This window comes from Xyrauchen texanus, chromosome 22 (assembly GCF_025860055.1).
Source record: "Xyrauchen texanus isolate HMW12.3.18 chromosome 22, RBS_HiC_50CHRs, whole genome shotgun sequence".
In the NCBI taxonomy this organism is placed as follows: domain Eukaryota; kingdom Metazoa; phylum Chordata; class Actinopteri; order Cypriniformes; family Catostomidae; genus Xyrauchen; species Xyrauchen texanus.
In genome coordinates, this window is record NC_068297.1 from 8,341,636 (window position 1) to 8,355,314 (window position 13,679).

Sequence of the window (13,679 nt, forward strand, 5' to 3'; positions counted from 1 at the left end):
CTTTGTGGCCAATAGTCTATAAGTTTGGGAGTGACATCACTGGCAGATTATGCTCTTGCCAAGTGTCATGAAAGAAACTCTCCCCGTTGTTCTCTATTGAAAAGAAAAGAGGCACAGGGGCTCTGGGAACCCCCAGCACTTCTCCGTGCCTGCCATGGGAACTGTTAACACAGACGAGAAAATATTTCAGTTGACAATGCACAGATTGTAATTGGACTGGACCACAGTTCACACAGGGACTGCTTTTATTTTTAGGGCACTGCTGTTGCATAATATCTAGCAATGTTTAATGAGAGAGAGGTAATGTGGTGTTTTAAACAACTGATTTAATGACACTTCTTTATATGGTTTCAGTTTCAAAAATGCTTTTTGGTTCCATAGTAGCTTAATGTCACAAAAAAAAATAATAATAATAATATATATATATATATATATATATATATATATATATATATATATATATATATATATATATATATATATATATATATATATATATATATATGTGATTGTAAAATAAGTCATACGTTATATAAGCTATGGATTATGCATGATATCTGCATTATATACAACATACAATATATTATAATACAAAGAAATATATCCTATACATACTGTTTATGTAATGCAAAGCAGGAATTAAAGATGTAGTTCATGACATTAATTTTGGGCATTCTGTATAATGTTTGAACACAGGAAAGAGTTCAAATATTTTTGGAACAAAATATCTATTGTTTTTTATATTAATTTACAGTAAAAACTGTTTTTATTAACTGTTTGGCTTGATATTTATTTTTGTGCTATATTTCTTTAAATATTACTTAATATTTTATATTATAAAGCAAAGACATAGTATTGTTTGGTGTGGCTTATAGTAAGTGTCCAAATACGTTTTGGATCCACTGTAGATTTTGCAATATATATATATAAAGGCCTATAATACAAAAAGGGAATTTTAGCACAGGCTCAGTTGTCTCTGTTTGTACATGGCTTTGAGATGTTTAAGATTTTTTTTTTTTTTACTTGAATAGCAGTCTGCCAAGAACCTTGAATGGCAGAAAGCAGGCTGTGCATACCAATGCATTGAGTATTTGGCACTACTGGTGGATTTTTATGGTATTGTGAGTGAAAGATAAAATAAAAATGTATATTTTGAAGCTTTGTGCATATTTGTGTATACTGCACGTAACCTTGTGGAATCATTTCAAGGAATTGTATAATACTCTTTTAAATGTGTTAAATCAAGTTTAGTTTGTGATGGAATGTTTATACCAACATTTTCTTCATTTTAAGTTTTAGAAATGTTATTGATGTAATTCATTTTCCAAAGTGCTTGCAATGTGACTGGCATTTCAACTATTACGTTCACACAAGAACCATAAAGTTTACATGACAGCATATTGCCATAATGCCACCTACTGGTAGAAATGGATTTAGGAAAAATGGCCTGGGTGATAGTGAATTAGTTGCTCAAATTAATAATGTATTTGCCATTAAAGTTTCTTAGTTTATAAATGGAAATTTCTGTTAGGATATATGTAATGGACCATCAGGCAGTTGTGCTGGTTTTGTAAAAAATAAAAACCTTTCTAACAATTGTTTTGATTTTTGCAAACATTTATTTATTTTAACTTTTCAATCAGACGTCAGCAAAATGTGAGCATGCATTATAGTTCAATTGGCATTACAGTCTCATAAGGGCTCTTATTTTACCACAATGTTGTTGTTTTTCTTACAGCTTTGTAAATTATTTCAGTTTATGACTATATATTTTATACAGAAAGTCAAATTAAACATTGTAGAATAGAAATAACATTTCAAGGATCTGACAGTAAAACCATGCGACAACACTTGAAGATAAACAATATTATTTTACAATTTTGTTTTCAAATAAATATCTTATTACAATTAAGTATGGACCGTAGATAGTTTTGTTATCCCAGTCTGGTTTACATACACTGTTAAAACACAAAATCCACACTTTTTGGGTACATATCCTTCGAATATTAACTTTGAACCGTGCCAAAATTATGAGCAGGACATTTACTGTAGGTTTACCTATAACTTAATGCTATGCAAATCTAACAAATAATTACAATCACAAAATCCTATTTTACTATTAAATATAATCTATTTCTGGAGTTATTCATTTTTGTATTGACTAGATTTACATCAGAATGTGAAGCATGCACAGGCTGAATAAAAACACCACAATAAGCATACAGTACATCAAGGTGAACTATTTTTAAAATGTCAAAAAACTAAAAAACTAAAATCAGTATTGGTATAGCATGTATATGACCAGGTGGCATTACTGTATATATGATGGCTACATAATATGGTCTTTGTACAGGCATGAGTTTATCCTCTATGGAGCAACATGCTGAACTCCTTCTGTAGAAAATACATAAAAATGGCTCCTGGGGCCCCCAGCAATGCACACGTGTTTCCCTATTCAACCTCTAACACACCAAATTCAGGTAATGGGGCACTTTACTAATGAGCTTATCAGCTAAGAGTCAAATGCATTGTGATAGCTAGGGGAAGACATCCAAAACGTCCAGTGCTGGGGAGCCCCTAGGGGCATGATTGAGAAACACTGTGGTAAAGGGTAATGTCCCAGAAAATTACACACAATAATACATTTAATCTGGCATATCATTTTGTCTCATAATGGAAAAGTCTTCTGTATGAGTAAAATGGGCATTATAGACAATTTTATAACATAATATTCTTATAAATGTCTATGTGCTATTTAACTGGCACATCTTCATCAGGTACTGTAATTTTCACCCATGATAGCCAGGCACAAAAACACTTCCACATTTCTATAGGTATAATGTTACATAAATCTTTAAAATTATGCAGCGAAAGGTAAATATGATAAATCTTGTGCTACAAGTTAAAACTACTCTATTTGCAAGATAAAAATACATTAGCTTGGATGAAAACAGTCTGTGTTTTGAACAGCTTTGTTTCCTCCTTAACTGGTGTCTTTCAATGGCACTCAATTCTAAAAATCTAAATAGCACAGAAATGCAGTTCTTAACAGCATTGTGTTTTAATGCATTTCTGTGGATTTAACACCAAGAAGTTCTATTTTTCTACGCAAAATCCAGCATCTCCTTTTATGGAGAGCACTGAACAAAACATACTTGTGTTTCCTCTGTGAAGTATAGATTTATAATAACATTGTTTGGCATCTTACCAAACCATTTACATTTGTAAAATGCAAATAAATAAAAAAAAAAACTGAGGAACTGGGCTTGCCTATCTAAGCCCTTAAAGCAGTTCTGTAAACTGTTCTGTAAACGGTACTACCATACCAAAAGATAAATAAAATACTAATTTATATATATTACTTGATCAATTATATCCTCAGTAAGTTCCATTCCATTTGTGTAAGTCAAAACAAACATTCAAACCCAATTCTGACAGAAAAGAAAGGAATGCTCTGAATTGGCACCCCATCAAAATGAGGTAATGTAAAAATATTTAATGGATAGCATATGATTGTATAATCTTAGTATCTTATCTTTAATCCCACTGCAATGATCAGAAATTGTTTGTTACTCTATGTCAGTGCTGTCTGGGAAAAAACTGTACTCATGTTCCTTCTTTGACGTATATACACTGGCAGCCAAAAGTTTGGAATAATGTACAGTTTTTGCTATTTTGGAAGAAAATTCGTATTTTGATTCACCAAAGTGGCATTCATCTGATCACAAAATATAGTCAGGACATTACTGATGTAAAAACAGCACCATTACTATTTGAAAAATTTATTTTTGATCAAATCTAGACAAGCCCCATTTCCTGCAGCAATCACTCCAACACCTATTCGTTTTTTTTCCCTCCATTTTTCTCCCCAATTTGGAATGCCCAATTCTCAATGTCCTCTAAGTCCTCGTGGTGGCATAGTGACTCACCTCAATCCGCATCTGATCATGTGGCTTGTTGAGTACATTACCGCCGAGATGTAGCGCGTGTAGAGGCTTCACGCTGTTCTCCGCAGCATCCACGCTCAACACACCACACGCCCCACCGAAAGCGAGAACCACGTTATAGTGGCCACGAGGACGTTACCCCATGTGATTCTATCCTCCCTAGCAAATGGGCCAATTTGGTTGCTTAGGAGACCTGGCTGGAGTCACTCAGCACACCCTGTCGAACTAGCGACTCCAGGGGTGGTAGTCAGTGTCAATAATTGTTGAGCTACCCAGACCCCCGCCAAACACCTTATCCTTGAGTAATAATACATTTCTAATTTGGTACTAGATAATCTTTTTCCATTATATCAAACACAGTTGAAAGCTATTTGGATTGTTAAATGAAGTTTAACATTGTCTTTGTGTCTGTTTTTGAGTTACCACAGTATGCAGTAGACTGGCATGTCTTAAGGTCAATATTAGGTCAAAAAAGGCAAAACATAATCATCTTTCTCTAGAAATTCATAAGATAATCGTTGTTTTGAGGAATGAAGGCTATACAATGCTTGAAATTGCCAAAAAACTGAATATTTCATACAAAGGTGTACACTACATTCTTCAAAGACAAAGGACAGCTGGCTCTAACAAGGACAGAAAGAGATGTGGAAGGCCAGATGTACAACTAAACAAGAGAATAAGTATATGAAAGTCTCTAGTTTGATAAATAGATGCCTCACATGTCCTCAGCTGACAGCTTCATTGAATTCTACCCGCTCAACACCAGTTTCATGTACAACAGTAAAGTGAAGACTCAGGAGGCCTTATGGGAACAATTGCAAAGAAAAAGTCACTTTTGAAACAGAAATACAAAAAGAAAATGTTGAGAGTGGGCAAAGAAACACAGACATTGGACAACAGATAATTGTAAAAGAGTGTTATGGATCTTAACCCCATTGAGTTTTTGTGGGATCAGATAGACTGTAAGGTGTGTGAGAAGTGCCCGACAAGACAGTCATGTCTATGGCAAGTGCTACAAGAAGTGTGGGGTAAAATGTCACCTGAGTATCTGGACAAACTGACAGGATCTTCAAAGCTGTCATTGCTGCACATGGAGGATTTTTTGATGAGACACTTTTAAGTAGTTTAAAAAGTTATGAAAAAAAATTCCAAAGTGGAATAGTAACATTTTCACATTATTTATGTCCTGACTATACATCAGTTGAATGCCACTTTGGTGAATTAAAGAACCAATTTGTTTCCATAAGAGCAAAATCTTTACATTATTCCAAACTTTTGGCCACCAGAGTGTATATATATATATATATATATATATATATACACACACATGAAGCATACATAAAAATATATTATTCAGAAACCTGAAATAAAAGGCAAATCTACAATATCAATTAAAAGACAGATAGCCTTAAGACAATATGAAACATTCTAGCAAACCTTAGTGCAACCGCTGTCCATTTAAACGCTCTGAACCACAAAATAACAATAAAGACCAACAACATTTTTAAGAAGGACGTTTTCCAGTTTTGTTTTGAAAGCTCATCCAGGAAATAACTTAAATCATCATGTCTGGGCCCTCCTTGGTGTGATTTTTTAGGACCAATTATGCACCAATATACCTCTTGCATCAAAGCGACGGTGCCTCATCCTTCAGAGGTCTTTATTCCATTGGCTTGACATGCTGTCAAACTTCAGACTCCAGGGTTTGGCTTGGCTTGGCTCACAATACCGGTGGTGAAAAGGGGAAGAACGGATACTGAGTATCATCCTCATCCACGAAGAAACACTGGAAGTACGGAATGTCTTCTGAAGTGGAAAAAGTTATTTGAAAAAAAAAATTCAGGATTATTTTAGGGAAAAATGAATGGTCACACTTCACTTCAAAGGAAAAGTAAAAAGACTTGGCATTTAAATGTGGGATGTTTTAAACTGCACATTACTGCAACATTGCTTTAAAAGCACAGCTGTAGAAGAATGTTAGAGGTGGAGTGAGTGCAGGTCAGATATGTACAGTAAGTTTATAAAGGTTCACCATGTTGTGGATTCCAGATGTGATTGACAAAAACTTACCCTCCTCTATTTCTGGAATATCTTTGGTGATATCAGGTACTTCTACTTTAAAAACAACAGAAGGAAGAGATGCAATTTTCAATAAACAAGTTACAAAATAACACTACAGCATTCATAAATTGATCAAATAATGCTAGAGTTTATTGAGAAAATAAAATCATGCAAAATTATGTAATTCATATATTTTACCTTTTTCTTCCTTGGCCTTGACACCTTCTTTCTCAGTTTGCTTGGCTTTAATAGCAGAACATTCACAAGATACATTTAAGAGAAGAAATTTGAGCAGACCTAAATAACTTGAAATTATCTGAATATTTATGGACTTCACTGTAGATAACTTCATTACAAAATCATACCTTTTTCTATGACTTCCTCAGGTTCTACAAGAAAAAGAAAACACAACATTTTTATATTTAAATGTTTCTTATAAGTTTTGCAAAACTGCAAGTTTTGATGCACACTTAATGCTTTAGAGCGATACCAGGGTCTCTTTGCTGGGATGTTGAATTGCTCTGTTTTTATTATTTGTAATACTCCTAGGCTGTTTTTCCTGATAATGTTGCAACTTACGCTATTACGATCATTTTAACTAACATCGGTCGTTATAAAGTAGAACTTAAGTGCTTTGTCGTGGGAGCTGTCTGCTCCAAAAGTGCTGAAACGTTTGCCAATACGTCCAGGAGTTTGTCTTCTTAACATGAAAATAATATGGAAATACTGACAAGTCATGGAAATTGTATGTTACATTGTCATGGTGCCGAAAGTTATTAGATATTACTGAATTTAATGAAAGAAATAAGGATGGCTTTGGCAAGACAGGGATTCAGATGTATCGACTTCATAGAGATTAATACGTGAAAAGTGGGAGGCTGTGGCTCAGTTGGTAGAGTGGGTCAGCCATTAATCGCAGGGTTGGTGGTTCGAATCCCGGCCCACATGACTCCACATGCCAAAGTGTCCTTGGGCAAGACACTGAACCCCAAGTTGCTTCCAATGGCAGGCTAGCACCTTGCAAGGCAGCTCTGGCTGTGGAGATTAAGTTCTACTTAAGTGCTACTAATGTTCTACTTAGTGCTTTGGGAAACCCAGCTCTTGTCTATGAATAATTTATCCCAATTCATGTCTACAATTTTCACAGCACTGCAGCTAATTTATAAAGGCTATTTGCCTTTCTAATGCTTAGAATTAACATTCCTGAAAAGGATTTCTGTAATGTTAAGGCAAATTTTGTATACTATCGCCAACTATCATATATCAACTAATCATTTTAAGCCTATTGATGAACATGTGAATTATTTTATATTCTTGGAGTGGAATAAATGCATGAATGTACACCCACAGCTATTGGTGAATAGAGAATAAAATTGTTAAAAGTCACTGTTAGTAAATCTATGTGATGCAAGCCCATTGGTACAGCCATAGTACCTTGCTGTAAAGGTTCCTTTACTTCTTTAACTTTTTCATGAGGGATTTCTAGAGTTAGGAGTGTCAAACAAACACTGATCTAACCACTTTTTACTTAATATCTTGTACAAAAAAACCTATGTACATGCCAATGTGGTAAAATCATTTCTTATAAAATACAGCATCAATATTTCAGAGTAATTACAAATGATTTAAACTTAAAAGGTCTAGTAATTCAGATGTATATCAAGTTACCTTTCTTTTTGTGCTCTGGTCTGATCTTGGATTTCAGAGCCTCTTTTTCTAGAATGAAAAAGTTAAACATTTTTTTATTTGGACATAAGTGATTCGTTTTGATATCTACTTGCATTATGAAATAATGTACCAGTAATAACAATAAACTTCATTTATAGAGATCATTTCATGTTGTTTTTTTTAAATAAAGCCTTTACTAAATTAATCTCCTCCTCTTATTTAAGCTCTTATCCATATAATTACCAACAAAATACACACACAGCATTCATATATTCACTTCATACATCAACACAAGCAAATCTTCTGTCTATGCCATTGCTAATTCCTGATTTCTCTAAATTGATGGAGTCCTTACGCTGCTGAGATCATTTTACCATAGTTACCTTTCTTTGCAGTTGCTTGTTTAGTGATGTTTTTCAGGGCGTCACGTTCTGTGTTGTGGGAAACATAAATTGAATTAGCCACATTCAGGATAAACAGGGACAAGGACTGCTTGATATATTTGGTACTCATTTTGTATGGGCAATAAATACAGTATATTGTATATTATATTAAACCGAAATGCCAAGGTGATGTCAACTGCAACATGTGGAACATTCCAATATTGTTCTAAAAGCTTTGTCTAGTTTCATAAGCAAACTGTAGCTAACAACATCCAAAAGAAAAAAGGAAGTAACATTTCTAAAGTTTAATATGTTTAATAACAGGTTAGATTAGAGAATGTTTGCACATTACCTGTCTTAATAGATGCTGTCTTGGAAATGTTCTTCAGAGCATCACGTTCTTTAAAAGAACAATCTTTCAATCACTCACATTTAAACTGTACATTACAGTGGGAATCACAGTTTATATAAAATCTTGCAAAGCCTGATGTCTGTTTCGTTGTGGCTCAATGCATCCATTTGTAAGTCCAAACAGGCATTTGAACAGACAAATAACTACACTGACATGTGAAGTTTAACAAATACCTTTTTTGGTTGTTTTTGCTTTTTCCTTGGAGACAGTTGGCTTGACTTTCATGCTGACAGTGTCAGGCTCTGTAAAGGCAACAAATGGCATGTGGTTTAAAAATAAATTAAAAATAAATTCATCATTGGTATAGTTAATTTTCCTTTTAAGTGGAATTCATGGTTGACTGTGAAAAACACACAAATGAATTACCTCTTGACTTGGATTCTAGATTATTTATTGTAATTTAGATATTGCAGATCACCCAAACTAGTCTTTATGAGGATAATGAGACTGTTTCCAAGAATGCTCCTTTGATTGGCTCTAACTCAACAGTTTTGTTAATGTTAAAGAAATTTTAAACATTTGGTGTCAAAACACTGTTAATAATCTGTACATGTTTAGTAAAAAAAAATTTCATCCAGTTGGAGCATACACAATGAAATAAATATTTGATCGGTCTGTTCCTCTGAAAATAATATGTCGTCACATAGGGCTATTTCAAATAGCTTATATCTAACATGGATGGACAAAATACCTTTGATTGTTCGGTTGTCCATTCTTAAAAGAGTAATTTGATTTTGTGTGGACTCCAGGTCACTTCTCATATCACCAATGTCCTTCCTCAGGAGATCCAGAAGAGACAGTTTTTGGTTAATGGAGTTCAGGAGCTCCACATCCAGACCGATGGGTGCAACATCATCTGTGTGTTTGAAAGAATTTTGAAACCAACTCATCTAATGAGCCTGTGGTTATTCAGGCAGTTATAGCTTTAGCTCTTGTCAAATGCACCATTTTCCATTATTTCTGCTTTATAAAATATGCTTCATGTAGACATTAGAACTATTAACACGGATAGTTTTATAGTTTTAGCATTTCCAGTTGGACAAATAAGTGAATTTGTTAGTATAAGGTAACTTCCCCAAAACAATTATTATTATTTTTAAGTTTGATCAAATAGGTCTAATTGTATTATCATGCCACTAGTGAACAATAAGAAAAATTAATAAGAATGTTTTAGCATTAGTGTATAGCAAAAGTTTATGTATATTAAAAAGAACATAAATCCATATTCGCTTGTGCTAATTGAAGGTATAATCTATAATGATGCTCATAGGATTTTGGTTGAAAGATTTTAAATTTCCTAAAAGCACATTGTGGGCAAATAAAATCACCTCTTTTTAGAGTTGGCTCAGGTGCCTTTTCTTCAACAACTTCAGGCTCTATAAAACAGAATTGTTTCATGTGATTAATAATCATCATACACAGTGTACAATAGTACTATATGCACAGAATGTTTTGATTAACATCCATACCTTTCTTTACAGGAGCTGGTTTAACTCTCTCCTTTAAGACTTCAGCCTCTGAAATGTTAAAATAATAATGTAAAAATATCCAAGAAAGAAAAAGGTTTTGTAGGGTATTTGATTAATGTAGGAAATCCAACCTTTCTTCTTAGGGGCTGGTTCAGCTTTCTCTTTGATGACTTCAGCCTCTAATATAACAATAATTAACACCTTTAGGAAAAGCCCCTTCATTTTGCCTCATCCTAAACTAGCTTTGGAAGAAAACTTGATTTTTATGCAGGATAAAAGGATATAAAACCATACCTTCCTTTAGGGGGGCTTGTTTAGGTTTTTCTTTAATGACTTTAGCTTCTGTAATAGTAATTATACAAAAAAAAAAAAACATAAGCTTTATCATTATCTTAAAGCCGACAAAGGAAAAATGCTGTTTTGACATTAACAGTTTATTACAGACAATGGCTATAGTTTAATAATAATAATAATAAAAGTAATCCTTGACAGTACATGTTATCTAGGGGTAAAATTATTATTAATTCTAACATTGGGATGGCATTATTTTGAACAAATAAATAAATAAAACGTTATAAGTACCTTTCTTTGCTGCTGGCTTTGGCTTTTCCTTGGTTATTTCACGTTCTGTAAAACACAGGGATTTCACTTTAGAATAGCAAATTAAAACTTGTTAAAAATTATGTAATTCTTCATAATTCATTTGTAATTGTATGTTTAAAAGAATTGAATTGAATCAGAATTATACTAAATACTGTATGTACCCTCTTCTTCAGGAACTGGTTTTGCCATTTCCTTTGGAGCCTTAACTGAAAAGAGGTGACAAAGTAAATACAGACTTCTTTCTCAAAATATTATATATGTATATGAGACTTAATAGTGTATTCGAAATGGCAAATGTTAAAAGATAAACATTAAATACAGTACACTACATTAATACCTTTCTTTGCAGGTTCAGTTGCTTTTTCTTTTGTAACTTCAGGCTCTATAAAACAGTTTGTGTCATGTGATGATGAATAACCCTCAAACAGACTAAAGCAAAAGTCCACACTGGATTTAAGTATCATACAAACCTTTCTTTACAGGAGCTTGTTTCATTTTCTCCTTGGTGACTTCAGCCTCTACAATGATAATATAAAATTGCTTAGAGAAAAACGATTTTTTTTCATAATATTTAATTTGGCTGAGGAATAATGTTAACACTGTAAATCAAACCTTTCATCTTAGTGGCTGGTTTAGCTCTCTCTTTGACAACTTCAGACTCTAGAAAACAGAGGAAGGATATTTCAGTCTCAATAACGCAAACAATTCAACCTAAAACGTATGCATCCTCTAAAAAAATATTATCTGATGACAGAAAAAAAAATAAAGACAGACAGACAGAAAATCTTTACCATCACGACATATCTTATATTGTATATGAATACCTTTCTTTGCAGGTTCTGGTGTTGGCTCAGGTGCTTTTTCTTTAGCAACTTTCTCTATAAAATTGGCGTTTTAATTGGTTTTATTAAACAGTATTTTATTTTTCATAAATTATTTTCATATAGTGTAAAGCAACAGCATGCAGGGTGTTTTATATATACAGTACCTTTCTTTACAGGAGCTGGTTTAGGTTTCTCCTTGACTTCAGCCTCTGAAAACACAACGATTGTAAAATATTTAGTAAAATGCAAAAAACATAAAATAAAAATAATAAGAAAAAAATTAAGACAGACAGACAGAAAGTCTTTACTATTGCCTTTGATTAGCAGGAATAGTATTTATTTGATATTAAACATAGCATAAAAACACACTTGAAGTTAAAACAATAGTACTGTAACACCTACCTTTCTTTACAGGGACTAGTTTAATTTCCTCCTTGAGGACTTCAACCTCTAAAATAAGAATTAAAGAAAATAAATTACTCTCTTTTGTATAATCTTATACTTTGCTTATGGATCATGTTAATTTGATAGGTAACAACGTAAATCAAACCTTTCTTCTTAGAGGCTGGTTTAGCTTTCTCTTTAATGGCTTCAGCCTCTACAATGGTGAAAATATTAAAGCATTTATCGTTCTCTTAAAACTGGCCCAGGAAAAATGTCTTGACATATTCTCGCTAATAAACTAAAGTACCTTTCTTTGGTGCTGGCTTCGGCTTTTCTTTAGTTATCACAGGTTCTGCAAAACATGTGGGTTTAACCTTATTGACTGCATTTAAGACAGAGGCCATTTTTTGGAGATGTTTGATAAATCAGCAATGCTATGTCACAAAATAATAAGTAAAAAGGATTTCGAATGTAAAGGTTATTGGACATGTACCTTTCTCTTCAGGAACTGGTTTAACCTTTTCCTTTGGAACCTCAACTGAAAAGCAGTGATGATGTAAATATATAAGCATTTGTGTCAACAAAAAACTTGGAATATGAAAACATACGGATGGGATTCAGTCCGGTATTCCAATTTGCAAACTTTAAAAGATAAAACATATGAATACTGTGTATCAATACCTTTCTTTGCAGGTTTTTGTGTTGGTTCAGGTGCCTTTTCTTTAGGAACATCAGGCTCTATAATATGTGTGGTAAATAATCATAAATCATATATATATATATATATTTATACATACATATATGCAAGATGATTTAATTGAATCTATTACCTTTCTTCACAGGAGTTAGTTTAACTTCCTCGATGATTTCAGCCTCTACAATGATGATAATATAAAATGTTTTAGACAAGGTATTAAATTTAGCTTAGGAATAACGTTAATTTGATTGTTAACAATAAATCCAACCTTTCTTCTTAGGGGCTGGTTTAGCTTTCTCTTTGGTAATGTCAGACTCTTCAAATCAAAGGGAAATTTCAGTTTGTATCATGACAAACGTATAGTTTCTTAACTTGCTCAGTCTCTAAAATACTGACCCCTAGTTTAATATAGTAAATCTGGACTATAGGTCTAGCTATTCATTTGGACAGAATTACCAATACTGGTGACTTTTTTTTAAAGCATCCTAAAAGCCATCAAGGGAAATCTCACCTCTTTTTGTTGTTGGTTCAGGTGCCTTTTCTTTAGCAACTTCAGGCTCTGAAAAACAGTTTCATTTTGTGTGATGAATAATCATTATACATGAAAAGCATCATTATACACAAGATGATTTCAATGATACTTATACCTTTCTTTACAGGAGTTGGTTTAGCTTTCTCTTTGATGACTTCAGCATCTAAAATGGAGGTGATGTGAAAATATTTAGAGATTGCTATTACATTTTACACATTAGGATGAGATCATTGGAACCCCTACCTTTCTTCTCAGGTGCTGGTTTCACTTTCTCTTTGATGACTTCAGCCTCTAAATATTGGTAACATAAAAATATTTAGAAAAAGCAAAAGGTTAGCATTATCTTACAACATGCCAGGCGAAACAGTTTTGGTAACATTCCCCAAATAAATTCTGATTCCCACCGAGAGCGAACCATGTTATAGCCACCACAAGGAGATTACCCCATGTGACTCTACCCCCCTTAGCAACTGGGCCAATTTGGTTGCTTAGGAGACCTGTCTGGAGTCACTCAGCACGGCCTGGGATTCAAACTCGTGACTCCAGGGGTGGTAAAATGGGCTGGTTTGAGTATTTCTGTAACTGCTGATCCCCTGGGATTTTCATGGACAACAGTCTCTAGAATTTATTCAGAATGGTGCCAAAATCAAAAACATCCAATGAGCGACAGTTCTGTGGATGGAAATGCCGTGTTGATGT

The 13,679-nt window shown here is 33.5% G+C and overlaps 1 protein-coding gene across 50 annotated transcripts in view; it reads right to left on the reverse strand.

Annotated features, from left to right (window-relative positions):
* Positions 1 to 1,605: 1,605 nt before the first annotated feature.
* Positions 1,606 to 13,679, reverse strand: part of si:ch211-266g18.10 (titin) — a 65,516-nt gene continuing 53,442 nt past the window's right edge. For 48 of the 50 annotated variants that reach the window (XM_052153103.1, XM_052153106.1, XM_052153154.1 and 45 more), the window contains 30 exons: positions 13,224 to 13,271; positions 13,096 to 13,143; positions 12,960 to 13,007; positions 12,717 to 12,764; positions 12,582 to 12,626; positions 12,433 to 12,489; positions 12,245 to 12,289; positions 12,059 to 12,103; positions 11,918 to 11,965; positions 11,770 to 11,817; positions 11,532 to 11,576; positions 11,368 to 11,421; positions 11,156 to 11,203; positions 11,014 to 11,061; positions 10,881 to 10,925; positions 10,705 to 10,749; positions 10,523 to 10,567; positions 10,235 to 10,282; positions 10,072 to 10,119; positions 9,941 to 9,988; positions 9,800 to 9,847; positions 9,163 to 9,327; positions 8,645 to 8,713; positions 8,412 to 8,459; positions 8,060 to 8,107; positions 7,677 to 7,724; positions 6,374 to 6,397; positions 6,207 to 6,251; positions 6,018 to 6,062; positions 1,606 to 5,753 (listed from right to left, as the gene is read on the reverse strand). In XM_052153103.1, the coding sequence (XP_052009063.1) occupies positions 5,668 to 5,753; positions 6,018 to 6,062; positions 6,207 to 6,251; positions 6,374 to 6,397; positions 7,677 to 7,724; positions 8,060 to 8,107; positions 8,412 to 8,459; positions 8,645 to 8,713; positions 9,163 to 9,327; positions 9,800 to 9,847; positions 9,941 to 9,988; positions 10,072 to 10,119; positions 10,235 to 10,282; positions 10,523 to 10,567; positions 10,705 to 10,749; positions 10,881 to 10,925; positions 11,014 to 11,061; positions 11,156 to 11,203; positions 11,368 to 11,421; positions 11,532 to 11,576; positions 11,770 to 11,817; positions 11,918 to 11,965; positions 12,059 to 12,103; positions 12,245 to 12,289; positions 12,433 to 12,489; positions 12,582 to 12,626; positions 12,717 to 12,764; positions 12,960 to 13,007; positions 13,096 to 13,143; positions 13,224 to 13,271 (1,580 nt within the window). In that variant the 3' untranslated portion in view covers positions 1,606 to 5,667. The remainder of the gene's footprint in view (positions 5,754 to 6,017; positions 6,063 to 6,206; positions 6,252 to 6,373; positions 6,398 to 7,676; positions 7,725 to 8,059; positions 8,108 to 8,411; positions 8,460 to 8,644; positions 8,714 to 9,162; positions 9,328 to 9,799; positions 9,848 to 9,940; positions 9,989 to 10,071; positions 10,120 to 10,234; positions 10,283 to 10,522; positions 10,568 to 10,704; positions 10,750 to 10,880; positions 10,926 to 11,013; positions 11,062 to 11,155; positions 11,204 to 11,367; positions 11,422 to 11,531; positions 11,577 to 11,769; positions 11,818 to 11,917; positions 11,966 to 12,058; positions 12,104 to 12,244; positions 12,290 to 12,432; positions 12,490 to 12,581; positions 12,627 to 12,716; positions 12,765 to 12,959; positions 13,008 to 13,095; positions 13,144 to 13,223; positions 13,272 to 13,679) is intronic. The other 2 variants (XM_052153105.1, XM_052153110.1) reach the window with 2 other exon arrangements.